Below are 18,434 nucleotides of genomic sequence, written 5' to 3'. Positions count from 1 at the left end.
ATCTCCCACTCGAGCACCACGCAGCCCTGTCCAAGCGGGAGGGAGCGGCCCACCCTCACCCCATCCTGCAGGGAGAAGCCAGAGGGGGCTGGGGCTGGGGGGCATCTGCCTCTGGTGTCGGGGGGACAGGAGTTAGGAGAGGGACAGGAGAAAGCAAGGAACACGCAGGCAGGGCAGAAGCACCAAGGGGCCTGGATGGCCACAGGCAAGGTTGGAACTGGGAGGGAATCTGAAAGTAGGATGTGCAGAAAGAAGCATAAGAAATAAGAAGTGGTGTTTTAGGAAAAGGAAGCTAGAAAAAACTGGGCAGTGGGGAGGGAGGGGTTGGTCCTGAGGGGAGGAGCCAAAGGGTGGAGCGGGTGGAGGATGAGCCCCAAGGCTGGAGGCAGAAGCTTAGTCAGAGCCCTCCATGGACCCACGACAGGCATTTCCATCCAGCGCCAGCCTGGGTGGAAGGGATGAGTTACCTGCTGGCTACAAGGAACCTCCTCCCTGCTCTGCGGAAGCACCACCCTCCAGGATGTAAGCCTGCCCCAGATTTAGGGGCTCCAGCATGTGATAACACTGGCGCCTGAGGTCCTGACTTCTGAGCTCCCCCATCTAGAGCTGAGACCACAGCTGGAGCCCCTTTGAAAAGTTTCATCCATCTTCCCTTGCGGAGAAGGAGGCCCAGGGACCAAGCCCCCATCTCCCCAGAGTCATGGGCCCCCTACTGAAGCAAGTAGGATGTTATGTCTCAGCTACAAGGTGTGACACACAGCTGTGGATTCAGGAGTCTGGTTGTGAAAAGATCCTGCAGATCAGAGATGGGGGAGGGTGAGAGCCACCAGGAGCAGTGTGAAGTCTGAGCCAGCGAGCACAGAGGACCGGGGCACACAGGCTCCCAGTTAAGGGGAAGGAAAGAGAGGGGTAGCATGGAGCAAGGTGGGGGGCTGCATGCCAAAGCAGAGAGCCAAGGAGAGGGCCGAGAGGGACCAGCAGCCATGGGAGAGAACCTTCTGGAAATGGATGTGGGGTGGGAGAAAGCAGGAAGAGTTGCTGGCCTGGGATCGGAATTGAGCTGGAAGCTAGCCTGACGCAGGTGTAGACATGGTAGATCATTGGTTGAGGGCTTGCTCTGTACATTTCATCCTCACACCAATCCTGCAAAATAAATACTCTTATTTTCCCACTTTATACACAAGGAGACAGAGGAGCAGGGAGACTGATTTGCCCACGTTATAAATGGAGAAAGGAACAAACTCTTGCTGCCCGCAAAGTGTATGTCCCTACAGACTGGATGAATTCCTACTCAGAGGTCCCTTCCAGCCTGGATCCACTGAGCCATGGTTCTTTCAGGTCTGCTGAGTTGGGAACAGCTTTAACCTGGAGCTTAGTGCTGCAACTGGAGTTCCAGCAGAAAGGATCTGGACTCCCCGACAGCCCTCCTAGAGATGGATGGATGTGCAGTAAGAAGGAGGGGTTATAGCAATGAGCCTCTGAGAGGGACCAGATCTACCAGGGGTGTAATGTGGATGGATACCCACCAGGGAGGGAGGGGTGGCCGGGGCAGTGGAAATGGGTCTGCCGGAGAGGAGAGACCCTCAGCGTCTCTGCTAGTCCATGAAGCACCTGCCGAGCGTGAGTGCAAGGGCTGAGGGATGGTGCCAGAGACAGACTGATCATCCTACCAGCAGCTGTAGACCTGAGGTGGCAGAAGAGGTGGAGGCCCTGGAAGGGAAACTGGAGGCAGCCGGTAAAGGGCAGCTCAAACCTCAGAGCAGCTGCCAAATGTGACCTAAAAGGTCTTTAAGACTCTCCCAGTCTCCAACAAGTCATGACCCCTGCACCTCCTCCAGGAAGCCTTCCCAGACCATATGCAGTTCTGATCCTTTCCTTCTGTAGCCCCTTGGCTGTGCCTCGCCAGTGCCTCCATACCTGGACCATCCACTGCATTAGAGAGAGAGAGAGAGAGACACCTCAGAGGCTCTCCCCCCACCCCACCCCTGCAGCCAGGACAGGAGTTTGCACACAGTGCAGGTGGGGCTGGGAGGCAGTATTGCTGAAGGATGGGGGCTCTCATTCCCAGGACCTCTGAATCAGCACCAAGATTCTCAGGTGTCCAGTGTGGAAGAGCTATCTGAAAGCCCTGAATTCTCTGACTAGCGCTGAGGAGGTTCAGGCAGCAGCAACACCAGCGCCAGCCCCCACGGCAATTCTGTGAGAGAGAGGTGGGGGAGACAGGAGTCAGGACCAGGGCAACATGGCTGCTGAGACCAGCCTGAGCATGCCAGGGAGGGAAACAGCATCCCCTCCAGCTGGCAGCTCTGCTGGTGGGCACAAATCCTTTCCAAGTTCATCCCACACCCTCTCCGTTTTAGGGAAAAATCTTTCCTCCAGAGCCAGAGATGGAAGGTGCAGTACCTGGGGCTGACAGCAGAGGGCAGTGGATGCACAAAATACAGGCACCGGGGAGTCACTCTTTCTGCTTGGAAATCAGCAGTTGGTGGCTGAATGGGAATGTGTGTCAATGAACAGACCCAGTGCTGGTCCTGGCCCTGCACTTAGTCCATCGGAGCCAACTTTCCACAGCAGGACTGTGCCCGACCCAGAGCACAGAGGGCAAACACAAAAGTCCCCATGAACACGCATTAATAGTAATTATTATAATAACAACTAACATCTATCGGCTGCAAACTATATTCTAGGCATTTCCGTTATCCATTTTCATATTTTCAGCTCTCCTCTACAGCGAAAACTTTGACAGGCAATGAGGCATCGTGCCTAGAAGAGTGGACTCTATGCCTTCCTGCGGCAAACCGAGTGCAGCCTGTGAGCCAGACAGAGGGCCCTGGAATAGAGGGAGGGGCTGTGAGGGGTGAGAGGAGGGGACAGACATGTGCACAGCTAATGTGACACCAGGAAAATAAAGCACCAACTGTAATCCAGGTTCGGGAACAGTGCTGTGGATGTGCAGGGCCCCAATCCCCACCCTGCTGCTCACCAGCGCTGTGAACTTGGGGCAGAGCACTTAGCCATCCGGGCCGCCCTTTGCTCGCCTATGAAGTGGAGGCCTTGGGGGAGTGGTTGGGCCACTAGCTCTAATGTTCCTTCCCATTTAATGCTGGATAACTTGAAGGAGTCCACCTGGGGGGAACAGAAAATGCATGCCCATGGGAGGCGGCATTTCAGCAGGGCCACAAAGGAGGTGTGGCTGTCAGTAAATGGAAAGTGGGCATCTGAGGTTGAAAAGTCATCTTTGCCAAGGTCCTGGGCTGTGAAAAGCCCTGGCCTGCAGGAAGGAAGACTGGAGTGTGAGGCTGGAGAATGATGGGGCGGAGAAGGGGCCATGGGCCTTGAATGCCACCCTCATATGAGGCTTATCCTTGGAAGGTGAGCTCGCCCTCAACTCTCCTGTTTTGCACCTTGCTCAAGGCAATGGTGCTAAATGCTCCTGAGAAAACAGTCTTACAGAAACACGCATGCGCTTCAAAGAGCACCCTTCTTACTCCACTTAATCTTTCTTACAGCCGCCATCACTACCTGACAGTGTGTCGTGTGTCTCTTTGCTGGTTGCTTAGTTTTATTGTCTAACGTAGAGACTGGGAGCTCTGTGAGGACAGGCTGTGTGCACCTGCTTGCTTGCTCCAGTCTTCCCAGGGCCAGAGCCGTGGCCCGCTCGCTAAAGCCTGGTCCAGTGAGCCACTGCTCTGCAGACATAACAGACACAGACCCACAAGGTGAACGTGCAGGCCTCCAACTTATAGTGGAAAGGAATTGGCTGGAAAAAGAGGAAAGCAGGGCCGGTGTAGGGGAACAGGACCAGGTGGTGGGTAGGCAGGAGAGTCAGGAGGAAAGGAAAAGAAAGGAGTGATCGCTCTGGCAACAGGAGGCAGGTGGGGTGGGACACTGTGGGAGCTTTTGAGAAGGGGAACAGGAGGCCACTCCGAAGCTCGAACGCCTGACAGTCCTGGGTGATGGCTCCTTGATCTCAGCGGCCTGAGCCTCTTGGTGTCGGGGATGATAGCTCCTGTCTTGCAGGCCGTTGTGGAGAGGCGCCCCGGTGTGCTGGGAACCCCAAGCCTGCCCGGAGGCGCGTCAGTAACAAATCTTAGCTGTTTACAAGGAGCAGCTGTTACCCAATGCCTACCTGGCCAGGAGCAGACGGCAAAGATCCGTGTCAGGCCAGGGACCCTGAAGGAAGCAAGAGCTGGGCCAAGAAAAGTTGGACAGGGCAGCTCAGATGTCGACATCCCTGGCAACAGATTCGACAGCACACAGAATCCACTGGCATTGACCATTTATTGTGGGGGAAGCAGGACCTAGACATGACCCCAGTCAGAGGACAATGAGAGCCCCTTGGCTGTGAAGACGCAGAAAGGCACAGGGACAGAGGGGCTGGCCCGTGGCTGCAGGGAAGCATCCTGGGTATGTGTGTTATACCTGCATTGGAGGCAGGGACCCAGTGAAAGGTGATCGAGGAGGAGAGCTCACCAAGAGAGCCCACAGCTGGACCTCCTGCACCAGAGCACCGCCCTGCTGAGGGCAACAGGAAGAGGGGATGGGACTGGGATTGTGGTTACAGAAGAAGCGCTTTCCTGACTTGGGAAGGGGACCCAGGGGAGGAGATGAGGACAGCGGGAGGAGACAGATGGAGTCTGCAGCTCTATGCTCGCAGAGCCAGCCATCGCCTGCCCTTTATCTTGAAGCCTTTTTGGTTGCACAGCTGCCGCCTGAGGTTTTAGCAGGGAGAGCCTTGAACTCGCTGCCGCAGCTGCCTTTGGTTTTGACATCCACCGCCGAGGCTTTGTAGCTGTAACCAGTTGAGGTGCCAAAGCCCACGCTGAAGCCAGGCCCTCCTGCCCCGGGGCTGGTGTTGCTGATGACGGCTGCAACGGACGAGAGAAGACCCAGCCCGGTCAGCCTCTTGGGGCATCCTGACTTCTCCCTTAGTTCTCCCTTGGGGTGGCTTCACATGGCAACACAGTCTCCATTGGGTATTTTTAGTTTAGTAAGAGATCTGCATCAGCACCAGCACGAGTCATTTTTCATGTACTTGGTCCCATGTGTTTGACCTTTCCCTAATTCGTCTGTGTCAATCTGTCAATATCGGGCTGTATGCATTAGCAAGCTCTGTCAGTGACGTTTCCCCCGGGGCAGGGCCAGATGAAGAAAGGCACTTCACAGAGGCCTTCTGATGCTGCTGCTGAAGAATGGGCTGCTGGGAGTATCCCTGCCTCTCACAGTAGAGCACCTCCCCTGCACTGACTCTAGCTTTTCACTCTGGAGGAGGTTATTTCTGCCTTTTCATCATTCACCCTTTCAGGCGCCCCTCAATCCCTCTTACTGCAATTGAGCGCCTTTTCTATGGACTGGCCTCAACAGAAATAGCTTGGAGTCATTAGGCATCATTCTCACAACAGAACTTTGGATTATATCCTGTTGGGTGTCACTTGATCTTTCTATAGGTTACACTTTTATATTTCATGATATTATTTTCCTCCTTGGTTACTAAAGCCAGCCCTCTCTGTGTCCCTAAGGCTCCCCTGAACCCACTCTGTTATTCTGTTATTCTGACTTCTCTTTGGTGTCGTGGAATTAGAGAGACAGACTTCTGGTCGGGGACAAGGGTAGAACCAGCATCCTGCAGATACTCACAGATGCTCACGGAATTTGGATATTCACCAGACATCCTGAAGAGGGAGAAGAAAAGCAGATAAACCCTCCATAAACCATCACCCCATTGATCCAGGGAATCACCTCTGTGAATCAGCCTCTCTTCTCAGACGTACCACCTCCCACCCCAGCCCAGCCTCCTTTCTTCCCAAACACCCCAGGGGGACCTCTCAAGAGACCTCTCAAGAATATGGGCTACAAGGAGGCAGCTCTCCTTCAAAGTGGCTTTGGGAGTATCTGATACGTGGGACAGTTGTGCCTCTGCTTCTGGCCAGTGATGTCATTGGTCTTAGACGATCAAGAGGAATGAGCTCACATCGTCACTGGGACTTAGGCTTTTCGAGAGTAACCTTGAACTTGGGTGACTCTTGGAGGCCATTTTGCCCTGTCCCCCCTTAAGAATGCATCATGAAGGGTCAGGAATGTTCTATTTACTAATTTCTCTAATTCCTCTCCTACCACTTTGGGATTTTTACAATCCAGTCCCTCTTGCAGTCTAACTTTGCTCTTTCTTACTGTACCATTTCAAGACCATTCTCTATAAGATTTTATCTCAGTAGTACCTGAACAAAACCAAACTGTTTGCCTTCAACCTCCCTACTAAAGCACAGAGAGGATGCTCCAGACAATAGATACCCTCCGACCCTCACCGGCACTCCTCGCCCTCCAGCAGCTTGCGGTAGGTGGCGATCTCCACGTCCAGGGCCAGCTTGGTGCTCATCAGCTCTTGGTATTCCCGCAGCATCCGAGCCAGCTCCTCCTTGGACTGATGCAGGGCAGCCTCTAGCTCGTCGAGCTTGGCCCGGGCGTCCTTCAGGGCACAGTTGCCCCGCTGCTCGGCGTCGGCGATGGCCATCTCCAGGTTGGAACACTGAGGAGCAAATGGATTCAGTGCTTTGGGTCAGAGCACAATGCTGAGAATCTGCTCAGAAGACCTCATTAGGTCCTGACTGACAGTAAATGCTTTGAGGTCCTCCTGGTTTCTCCACCTTTGGACATCACTAGAGGTGAATTCTGCATGTGAAGGTGGAGTGTCCTTCCTCGGGAGAGAGGAGGGACGGAGGGACGGAGAAGGTGACGACCTGGGAGCCTGGCCCCACCCTCCCTCCTGGTCTATAACCTCGACTGTAAGATTCTAACGCCTACCCTGTAAAGTCTCTGGGTCACTAGCTTTAATTTTGCCCCACAGTGTGAAGGTTGTCTTGGGAGATACAGTAAGTTGTGGGGGAAAAAAAAAACCTGGGGACCAAAAAGTGCCTATTAATAAAAGGTCTGTCCAATAAAGCTACCACACTGAGAATCTGGCCTCTAAAATCCCCAGAGGATCATGCCACCGGCCTCAGCCTTAAAAGATACTTTTGCATAACTGACACTTTGTACAAGTTTACAAACATCACTGTTAGGTGTTGCTTACAGAAGAAAACTGCAGGTGAGGTGCAGCGATGCGTCCACCTGAAATCTGGGGGGAGGAAGGTGCTTCTGGAGTCTTTCAGTCTTCGGTGTGTGTTCTGGTCACTGGACTAAAGTTTTAGTGGGATCAAAGTCTTCTTTTTCCAGTGTGTCCCCTTCTTCTGAAGTCAAATTTGCTTCACCCCAAGGAGCGCAGCTGATCCCAAGGCCAGATGGAATTTTTGACTGTTATCTGGCCAATGCCACCCTCCTCTTCCAGGCAGGCCCCCAGCCGTGCAAGCACCCATAGTGGTTTGGGGGAGTGGCTCACAGCCTCAGCAGAAATGCCTAAAACCCAGCTTCCTAACCATCAAAAAGCAAGTTTCATCCTCAGGGCTGCGGGGATCTAAGTATTCAAGGCGGCGGCAGTAAGCTCTACGACCTGAGTTCAGCCAACCTGTCCTTTGCCCTGCACTGCCCCAGACCCTGCAGGTGAACCTGGGGGACTCCGGAAGCTTGGGTCTTGTGAGCCCCCAAGAGGAGCTGCCCTGGGGACCGAGCATCGAGAGTGATTCCCAATGGCTCCCCCACGGAGGACATCTCCCCTGACCTCCAAAGCACAGTGGCATTCTCATCGCAAAAAGTCACTTGCTGCTCATAAGCTCACCCAGCCGTGACCATGTAGCATTTTAGCAGATAAATATGGTGAAATATGGTGATTGGGTACCAAAGGTAGCTTCAAACATCTGGTGATTTTCTTTCACTTATGCAGAATTTGATTAAATAAAAACACCAGAGGTTCTTATTTAATCTGCTCTTATTTCTCTGCACTGCCTTGAGCCTACTGCACTGAGGAGGGAGATGTGTGCGTATGTGTGTGTGGCGCACAGAGAGGGAGGAAGTGGTACAGGGGAAGGGCAAGGAGATGGATGACTTGATTGCCCAAGAAGCTGAGACCCTAAATCCTTGCACCGGCCTCCACAAACTCTGGGAAACTCATGGGTTCGCTTGCTTCGGAATCACAGGTACGGCCCCAATAATGTGCCCCTGTGGGTGGCACGTGGTGTGGGTGCCCCCACAGCACGACCACCAGGAGAGGCAAACCCAGAGCACAGCCCCTGGGCCACGTCTAGCCTGAGAGGCTCTTCCTTCCCAGCTTTTTCCTAAAATTCACCCTGGTGTAACCCCACCTGCTCGAGGAGGCCCCACTCCGGTCCTCACTCAGCCAGAGCCCCCTGGAGCCCTGCAGCACTCACAGCGCGAGCTGTCCAGAGCGGGGGGCTTCATCCTTCCCTAGGAGTCCCGACTGCTCCCTCATCCCGAACTGTAAACTCCTGAAGGAGGACCCTTGTCTGCCTTTTCTCCATAGTTGGTCTCATACTGATTGGTGCTCAACAAACCCTAGGAGTGAACTCATTTCATCCAACCCACCTGCTTCTTCACGTTCCCGATCTCCGAGCGGAGCCTCTGGATCAGCCGGTTGAGATCTGAGATCTCAGCCTTGGTGAGTTTGAGGTCATCCCCATGCTGGCCGGCCGTGACCTGCAGCTCCTGAATCTGAGGTTGGGGGGTCAGAGACAAGGAGCACAGGACGGTTGAGAATTCACCCACTAAGGGTTTTCCAGGAGGGGGAGGGGGACCGCATGCAGTTCTCTTTATCCAAGCTGCACAGGCGCAAGAGGAGGGAGGGTGGGGGGAAGGGGGAAGACAGCCCTTTCCTTCTGGGTAGGCAGGCCCTGCCCCAGGTCAGCAGGTACCCCAATTGTCAAATGTGCGAGCCTTGGTGGAGTCTGAATTTCCTGTCCTCACTTCAACAAAACTGGAAACAGAAGAAAAGCTGAGACAGGTGGATTAGCCACAAAAACAGCGCCAGAATCTTATCAGGGTTGTGGCTTGTGTGGCCTCAGCTGTCATCAAGGGCCATGGCAGGGGAAGGGCTAAACCCCTATATGTCCTCAACACATGCCAAGACTATGGTTGATCTCTCAGGATCACAGGAAGGCATTTCCACAAGGCCCAGCTCCAAGAGGAAGGAAGTCCCTGCCCAGCCCAAAGATGCACGCACACACAGAAGCACCTGCATGCGAGCATGCACACACGACAGCAGGGGGCAGCTGTGGTCACTGGGCCTTGGCACACCTGGCACTCGGCCCACCTTGGTCTGGTACAGCGCCTCGGCCTCGGCCTTGCTCTTCAGGGCGATCTCCTCGTACTGGGCGCGGACCTCGGCGATGATGCTGTCCAGGTCCAGGTCCCGGTTGTTGTCCATAGACAGGACGACAGATGTGTCGCTGATGTGGGACTGGATCTGAGCGATCTCCTGGGGGACAGTTAGGGGAGCAGAGCCAGTTAAAGGGTTCCCATGAGGGAGGATCTTCTCTGGATCCTTCTTGGCAAATTCACTCCCACCTCCCCGCCCCTTCCTGCCCTTCCTTGGCATTTGAACTCTGCCTTCAGCAGATCCTTGGAGTGCCAGTGCCCACGGGTGTGAGATGAACGCATGCAGCTCCCGGCCCTAGCGTGGGACCGCCCTCTCCATCGTGCACTCAGGGCTGCTCCCACCCTAGTCCACTCCCTCTGCAGCAATGGCCACCCTTCACCTGTGGAATCAGTCTGAACTCCTTACGTGGCACTCAGCATCCTCTACGAAGTCGCCAACAACCTCCCCTTCTCTGGGCCTCTCATGCTGCAGCGCAGCTCTGGCCTCCAGATCTCCCCTTGCTCTGCTCCTTCAGGCCAGGGCATCGTGCCCTTCCCAGCACCTCGGACACCTTGCACAGCTTTCTCCAGGACCCTTCTCTGACAGCTCGGGCAGAGCTCACCATTCCTTCCACTGCTCTGCTAAAGCTCCCTACATGCTGTTTCCCTGCCAGGCTGCAGATTTCTGGAGATAGGAATCGTTTCTTCTCCATCACATTCTCCTCTGAGCCTACCCCACTGCTCAGCACATAGTAGGGCCTCAGCAAATGGCAGCTGTACTGAGTCCAAAGGTCCCTCTGCCAACCTTTGGTCCACACAACCGTCCAAGCCAAGGGCCAGAAGCTACTTATAAGAGGAGCAGGGCACCCCAGAGAGGTCAGGGATGACCTTACCCCTTCATAGAGGCACTTGAAGAATTTGATCTCCTCTGTCAAGGCGTCCACCTTGGCCTGGAGCTCAGCCTTGTTCATGTAGGCCGCATCCACGTCCTGGGGAAGACAGAGAGGGGCCAGCTGCCTCCCTGTATCCTCCCTCCTGCCACCAGGAGCCCTAGGTTCCCTGCTCTCTCCACTCCCCCACCCCATGCTTCAATGGGAGGCCCAATCCCTGAGAGCAAACGCAACCAATGAGCAGGGCAATGGCCGCACCAGAAGTATGGCCAGTGCCTGGGTCTAGAAGGATCTGGGAGCAGCTCCATCCCAGGCAAGAGACTTGGAGAGGAGTGGGCAATTACAATCCTAGTCGCCCCTGCCCGAGGGACTAAGTGACCCATAAGGTCCCTTCCCTCAGCCGACGAACAGCACTGTCCTGGGCGCTGAGGGAGCCTCTGGGCTGCTTCCAGCCCTTCCTGCTCCACTCTTACCTTCTTGAGCACCACAAACTCGTTCTCAGCAGCTGTGCGTCTGTTAATCTCCACCTCGTACCTGTGTGGGGTGAGAGAAAGGAGACAGCGTTGCCGCTGGGATAGGTCAGTTCTGCAGACGCTGCCTGAGCAGTCAGTGAACGCCTCTGTGCCCGCAGCTGTGGGACAGTGGTCTGCAAATTGGGCACGATGTATCCCCGGGGCACGCAGAGCCTTCCCAAAGGGGATGGGAAGAACAGGCTTCAGGGAATCAACATCCAGCTCCTTTGCTGACAGGCAGCCTGCCCTGCAGTGCATCTGCCTGGGCCTCACCATGTGCCTTAGCCCAGGGGGCAAAGCCTCCCAGGCACCAACAGAACACTATCCCCACCTTCAAGCTGTATGTTCTACTTGTTTCTGACAGAGTTCTGTGCCAGGTAAAGCAGGGTCTTAGAAATACATCCAGACAGATGGGAATGGGACGGTCTTAATCCACAGATATTCCAGCTTGGGGAGAGGTAAGAGTATTGATCATTGCCCTTACAGACCTCACTATTCCATCCCTCACTATTGTCAAAAAGCATATTACAGGACATTTGTGAGAACAAACAGAAGAGAGCATTGGAAAGAAGTAAGTCATGCTAGAAAAGAGCTTTTTGCATGTACTTTGACATGAGCGATTCTTTCCAGCTTTTACTCCTTCCTAAGGCCCTGGTTGCCAAGAAAGAATTTGTTGAATGGTTGAAGTAGTACACTTTCGTGAAGTGGGTTATTTCAAATGTGACTGGAATGAAAACGAATGTATGCATGTATATGCATGACTGGGACACTGTGCTGTACACCAGAAATTGACACATTGCAACTGACTATATTTCAATTTAAAAAATAAATAAATAAAATAAAATGTGACTGGAACATTTTCTGAGACTGTCAGATTTTTCTAGGTTCCCTGGATAAAACACTCAGAACATAGTTTACAGGATTTATCTCAGGCGCTTTGTGTGTTATTCAAAAGATAATTGAAAACTTCTTTTTATCAAATTATACTAGGAAATAGTTTTTTCTATTACAGTCACTCTTTATCTCATATTATCTTACTTTATCATATTATATTCCTGTTAACAGAAATAAAAGTATATATGCTACTTGCAGACCAATTAGCTTTTAGCAATTTATATCTTTCTATTTCATAAAATACGTAGAAAAGGTTTGATCATTTGAGATGGCTCTCAAAATTAATGACCTTCATATGCTATAAATAACTTTTCATTATTTACTCTAGAAACCAAATATCAGAGTTCAATACACACATACAGCATTTACAAAGAAAAGCAATGCATTTTTATTACTATCAACTTTATAAGTAGCTTCTAATTTTAAAAATACATTACAAAGCTAACTAAAAGTTAAACCCTGACAAAGTACATATTGATTTATCTTGTTTTAGAACATAAGTAGATGTATTAATTATATTAAGTCTACATCATTTTAATCTTTAATGTTTTCAATAACCTACTGTACAAGAGGTCATCCTAAGTTTATTGCTGACGGATTTTAAAATAGTCCCCAGAAGTACATGTTTATATTTTTCTTTGTATTTAGAAGTGAAGCCAAACTTTTTCTGATAGAAAGCAGCTCTTAACCTCTCTGGTCTGACAATGAAAGCTGGCTTTTTCAATTAAGCAAATGTTTTCTATAAATTGAATGAGCTAAGGTTTTGGAAACTGTGTTTGAGTGTGTACACACAAGTAAAAAGTGGGGGCTCTCTGGAGGTGTTCTTTAAGCCTGTCCCCACAATCTGTGTGCTTTCAGAGCTCTGGGCCCATGTCTCCTCCTCCCTCAGGCTCTCCATGTAGGGCTCAGGCTAGAGTCCAGGTTTGAGGGGACTTCAGCATAGGGCTGGACAAGCCGGTTGAACGTGGACCAAGACAAAGAGCTCAATTCTGACCATCTCTACTCCCTCATGGAAGAAGTCATCTGTCCCTAGAAATCCTGGCACCTGGAAGCAAACCCCCAAAATAGCAGATCACACTGAGCCTAGATACACCACTCGCACCTCACTAGCTCAACTTGGAGGGAGAAACCATCTCTAGTTCCAAGTATAACCTCAATTGTTCTCTTTAATGGTGGGATTCAGCAGCACAGATATGCCTCATCATGAAAAAAAAGTTTTACAAACTCGTTTTTGCTTAGCTTGAAGATTTCTTCTAGGATTGGAAAGGATGTCTCACATTCCAGGAATTCCCATGGAACACCTCATTTAAGAAGAGGTGTAAAGCCATTTGGGTTACCCATCTGGTTTTGAGACAATTCTCTTCCCCTCCATTCCTCCATTTACAATGTTAAAAATTGAGCACATTTCCTAGGCAACTTGGAGCACCATTTTGGGTAGATCTTTTCTCTTCCTAAGTCTCATTCTGTCCATATCTCTCTCCCTCCCCTACAGGAAAGGAAGTAGCAATGGTATCAGCAAAAGATCCAAGAAGGCAAAAATGCTGGCTCCAAATCATAACCTCATCTGTACTCAAGACCCCCCAGTGGTGTTTCTCTGCCTTCCCGCTCACCTCTTCTTGTAGTCCTCCACCACATCCCGCATGCTCCTCAGCTCCGAGTCCAGCCTCACCCTGTCCCCGGACAGCGCCTCCAGCTGCTTCCGCAGGTTGCTGGTGTAGCCCTCGAAGACGTGCTCCAAGTGGTTCTTACAGTTGTTCAGGTCCAGCTGCTGCAGCAGCTCCCACTTGGTTTCCAGTACCTGGTTCTGCTGCTCCAGGAACCGCACCTGGAACCCAAAGGCAATCATAGCCCCAAATCCCCTCCTCCAATGCTGTTTCCTCTCAAGGGTGGGGACAGGGCCCCAGAAATCTGATGCCATTGTCCTGGAGTGAAGGGCGGGAAAGAGCAAGGTTCATCAGAGTGGATTCAGCCAGGAGGACGTGCCCATCTTGTCTGTAAGACAAGAAATAAGACCCAGTCTTAAAGGTGGACTTAAGCAATGCTATCATCCGCTACCATGACTTAACACGTGATTGGGGCAGCTTCTTTTGCTATTAATGCTGCTGTTTTCAGAGTGAAGGGAAAGGGGAAGCAAGGAAGCAGGGCCTGGGGAATGGCACGGGAAAGTCACTTTGGTGGTGACCATATTCTGTCTTACATGCAGCCTAATTAGCTCTCAGTTTGTTTCTTTGGTTTCTGAAGCAGATTATCACATCTTTTACCAGTTTCCTTTATACTTGATTGAAGGTTTCACATTTTTGTCCTGAATAACTCTCAGCCCTCTGCTACTTATCAGCATCCCTCTTCTCGCCAATCTCTTTGGCTATGTTTTTTCCACTCCCGCCCTCTCTCCACCAACCCCCTTACTTCCTTTTCCCAAGCATAGGCGTGAGGGACACAGGCTACTGCTGCCTGTTCTAGTGACCGGGCATATTGCTTGGCCTCTCTCTGCCTCAGTTTCTTCACTGCAAGGCAGAATGATAACTGAATCACAGGTGGTGCACTGATGAATGAGAACCACTTGGGACTCACCCAGGCACTGACGGATGTCAGTTGCCATTAGTGTATTATGTCCTCTATCACTCATGGTCTAGACCTTCCCGGGCAGAGACAAGAAGCCCAGTCTTTGTCTCCTCCCATTCACTGGGTCACTGAGTCTGAATCTCCAGAGCCCTCTTCCCTGTTACCTCAAGTTCTGGGCACACGCACACCTACATCATACACACATATAATTTGACAGGCCCTCCTTCTAATCTTCTCCCCTCAGCCCCATCCTTCAATGTTCTGGCCCTTTCCTCTCACTTCCACTAGAAGCCTTCCCAGCTAACATCCTTATCCCACTTCCTATCTTCCAAGTCTTCCCCAGCCACCAAGCATCATGTCCTGGGACACCCTCTGTCCTGGATGTGTGTCCCTATCTCTCTGTCTCATATGGAGACCCTCAGATGGCCCGTTCCACCATTTCCTGCCCCTGAAACATCCCTCTCCCTTCCCGGGGTCCGCTCCTGCAAAGACGGAACAAAGCTCCCCTTTACAGGGAGGGTGTGCCAGGCACAGTTTTAAACACCTTAGAAACATCTGGTTTGTCCTTATGACAACCCTATGGGGTTAGAGCCACCCATTTTACAGAAAAGGAAAGGGAAGCTCAGAGAGGTTATCTAACTCGCCCAAGTTCCCACGCCCTGGTCAGTGGCAGAGGGAGACCCCATGTACACTGGTCACCAATGCAGGGACAAGCAGCCGCTCCAGGACCCACCTTGTCGATGAAGGAGGCAAACTTGTTGTTCAGCGCCTTGATCTGCTCCCGCTCCAGCGCGCGCACCTTTTGGATCTCGGGGTCCAGTTCCACGTTGAGAGGGGCCAGGAGACTCTTGTTGACGGTGACTTGAGGGATGCTGCTGGGCAGGCACACGGATGGACACGCGGGCCCCAGCCCGGTGCTGCCAAAGACGGTGCCCACCAGGCCACCCAGACGGCCGTGTCCCGTGGCCGCGGCGCAGGGACCCAGCGCAGAGCCGCCCCGCCCGGCAGCGGTGCTCAGGGCCAGGCGCCGGCAGCTCCCCGGGCTGAAGAGGCTCCGGCTGCCGAAGGTGGCCGTGCCCTTGACGCCAGGCCGGAAGGAAGCAGAGCTGCTGCTGACCCGGCCCGAGATGACGGCGGAGCAGCCGCTGAAAGCCAGGCGCTCTCCGCCCTGGTAAAGATGCAGCTGGCGGCTCATGGCTGGGAGGTCGCGGAGTGATGGGCGGCGCGGGAGACAGAAGAGGGCGCAGAGAGCGGCTGGGCTGTCGGTCCGCGCTCGCCCCTTAAATAGCTGGAGCGCGGGGCCTGGCGGGAGTCAGCCTAATTTGTAGGTGGGGAACACCTTTTAGGCCACATGGGCCCTCTTGGATTCTTCATTGAGGAAATTACCATCTCCTCTCTGAGATTTTTGTCTCTTCCACCCTGAACTTCCCATGAATCCCCTATAAAATGGCCCAGAACCCTGCATTTGCTTTGCTTACCTCCTGCATCATGGTAATTTGACTACCTTATCTCCCCTTGCTGCCCTGCAATTACGGGGATGATCACTGCCCAGATCTCTGGTGGAAGCTCTCAGTAGGTCTGGCCTCTCTGGGTATGTGTGTTTGCGGGGTGGGGGTGGGGTGGTAACAGGGGAGCGGATGCCCAGGCTGGCTCTGCTTCAGGACATAAACACGGTCAAGAATATTCCAGAGAAACTTTCTTAGCCTGTCCCCTGCTGCTCCTCCAGGCCTCTGGATGAAGATGTCTCTGTCCTGAGTGCTGGAAGGAAGTTCTGAGGGTAAAGACTTCCGGCCCATCTGCAGTGACTTCTCATTCTGTTGGGGGAGGCGGGACTCAGAGACAGATAAGGCCAGTGAGATTTCTGGTCACAAGTGCTGGGGGAGTGATTTGGGGCCAGAGCTGAAAGCTTTCTCCAGAGAAGCATTTCTGGAACCAGAGTTGGGGAGATACTAGCTAGCATAGAGAAAGGAAGGCGGCCTGGGAAGATGGCACAGGAAAAGCTTTGGGACAGTGGTCTTTCCTGAGGTTTTAGGATTGGATTTTTTTTCCTTTTCTTTTTTCTTTTGGTTTCGATTTTATATTTTGTTCAGTTTTTTTCTAAAAGCAGAGGAGGGTCATTCATCCAATCAAGGAACGTCTGGTCAGGACATTTGCTGCCCTGGCATCTCTGATTCTGGATCCAAATGTGATGGATTGTCAGGAACGGGTCAAGAAAAGCCAAGGGAGACTCCTCCAGCCTGAACTGAGTCTAGAGCTCAATTCTAGAAACTGATTCCATATACGCTCGAGAATATCTTCTTCCATCTAACTCAATTTCCTTTTCTCAAACCTAAGTTGCCTTCAGTTCTCTTCTGTTAGAAGCAGCCACAATCCTACATGGCATCCAGGTGGGGTTCTGGTTCATCACTCTTATATCTCAGTTCATCTGAGTCCTGGGCAGGTGTCCCACTCCTCCATCAGATTGGCAGTTCCCTCTGATTAACTCTTTCCTCCCCTGCTCTCCTGGGGCTCATCCCAGGCCTTGGCACCAGGGACATTCAGGCTGAATGTGAAACAGGCTGGTGCTCAGGATGGGGCTCATGCTGTGCCCTGGGTTATAGTGTGGAGCCTGGACTTCCTAGGGCCCTAATGGGGTAGCCAGATGGTGCCTGGGGGTAAATGACTGACACAGCCTCCACTGAACCAATCATAGGGTGTAATAACAGCCAAGGTGTTCACCCCACGGGGAATAAGGCCAGGGGTGGTGGGCATTGGTGAGTGATGGAGATGGCGCCGGCCACAGATCAACAGATAGAAGAGTCTGGGGTGTCCTGCGTGAGAAAGAGGGTGGACTCTCTGTGCTGCCTAAGAGGTGATACTATAGTCCATTCTCTCTGGAGAGGGGAGGGACAGTGTCAGTGTGGCTGAGTGAGCCTCCCTTACACCCAATAGCTTACGCCTCCCACCTCGCATTCCTCTATTATACAACCCCCCCCTTACTGGTAACCTGGTTAAAAAAAAAAAGAAAACTACAAAAGAAAGGAGAAGAAGGCTGATGCTAGTGTCAGTAATTAAAGTACTGGGTTTTGTTTTTTGGTTTTTTGTTTGTTTTATGAAGGGGAGGTAATTAGGTGTATTTATTTATTTATACTTAGATGAGGTACTGGGGATTGAACCCAGGACCTCATGCATGCTGGGTATATACTCTACCATTTGAGCTATACCCTTTCCCCTAAAGTACTGTTTTTGTAAACAAACAAACAAAAACCTCAATGCTTTCCATAACTTTTGACCATACAGCCCTCTCCTTGACCAAATATAGGAACCAGGGTTTCAAGGAATAGACTTTAAGAAACATTGAACAAGTTATCTCCATTTTGCTGTTAGATAAACTAAATATCCCTAATCCAAACAGACGTACAATATCTCCTTTAAAACATGAAGGAGATCCAAGTATAAACATATATGCAGCCTGGTCTAGTTTACAGCAATATGCCCCAGTTCCACTGTCAGAACCAAAGAGGGGTTGTTTGCATGGACTGGAGGGCATGTGCCAGCATCACCCCAGCACTGCCCAAGGGAGAAAGAATTCTGGCAGTGACTGATGTCAAGTGCCTTCACTGAAGGTTATGCCAGAGACCATTAGTCTCACCAAGTGCCCTTGGTTCCTCCTCATTTCCTGGCCTCCTTTGGACTTTGGCTGGGGCATGGGGTCATATTGGCCAATTGAGTGCGAATGGCATTGAAGTGTGTCACGAGTAGGGCGAGACAGTTCACAGCCCACGTGCCACCTCCATCTGTCTTTTCCTCTGTCCCAGTAACCTTGGAGGCGGTGTGTTCCAAGTGGCAGGGCTGCAAGACAGGAGAGTCTAGGTTCCTGAGACATCCATTGGGAGAACCACATAGGAGAGCTGCCTCAACCTGCTTTGCACTGTGAGCGAAAAACACTCTTTTGTGTTCAATTAAGCCACTAAGATTTCCAGGCTTGCCCTTGGAGGCCATCAGTGTTAATTATCTGAATCCAAGCATAGAAGTTGGATGGTAGAAATGTCTCTTAATAGCCAATACTCTTTATCTGGTTCATCAGATATTCTTCTGATCACAACAACAGTTTAATAGCAACCGTTTATTGAGCACATACTACATGCAGTCGCTAAGTTAAATAATTCTCCTACATTCTTTCATTAAATGTAATTCTCGTGGCAACTTCACGAGGGAACTGCTCTTACTGACTCCTTTTTACAGAGGAGGAAACTGAGGCTCATGGCACAGAAGTAGCTTGCCTGAGTCACTCAGTGAGGGAGTGGCAGAGGGGGGCTCTCGCCTAGTCCATCTGTAGCTTCTCCCATGAGCT

General features: G+C 51.8%; 1 protein-coding gene across 1 annotated transcript; it reads right to left on the bottom strand.

Annotated features, from left to right (window-relative positions):
• Positions 1–4,262: 4,262 nt before the first annotated feature.
• On the bottom strand, positions 4,263–15,374 carry KRT72 (keratin 72). The gene is made up of 9 exons (XM_006203016.4): positions 14,835–15,374; positions 13,150–13,364; positions 10,607–10,667; positions 10,137–10,232; positions 9,200–9,364; positions 8,476–8,601; positions 6,306–6,526; positions 5,638–5,672; positions 4,263–4,868 (listed from the first exon to the last, which is right to left on the bottom strand). Exons 1-9 carry the CDS (start codon positions 15,294–15,296, stop codon positions 4,678–4,680), a joined length of 1,572 nt encoding a protein of 523 aa, XP_006203078.2. The 5' UTR covers positions 15,297–15,374; the 3' UTR covers positions 4,263–4,677.
• Positions 15,375–18,434: the final 3,060 nt, after the last annotated feature.

The sequence above is a fragment of the Vicugna pacos genome, chromosome 12, assembly GCF_048564905.1.
Source record: "Vicugna pacos chromosome 12, VicPac4, whole genome shotgun sequence".
Classification (NCBI taxonomy): Eukaryota; Metazoa; Chordata; class Mammalia; order Artiodactyla; family Camelidae; genus Vicugna; species Vicugna pacos.
The sequence above is the reverse complement of the archived record's forward strand: the minus strand, read 5'-3'. Positions and strand labels throughout refer to the sequence as shown.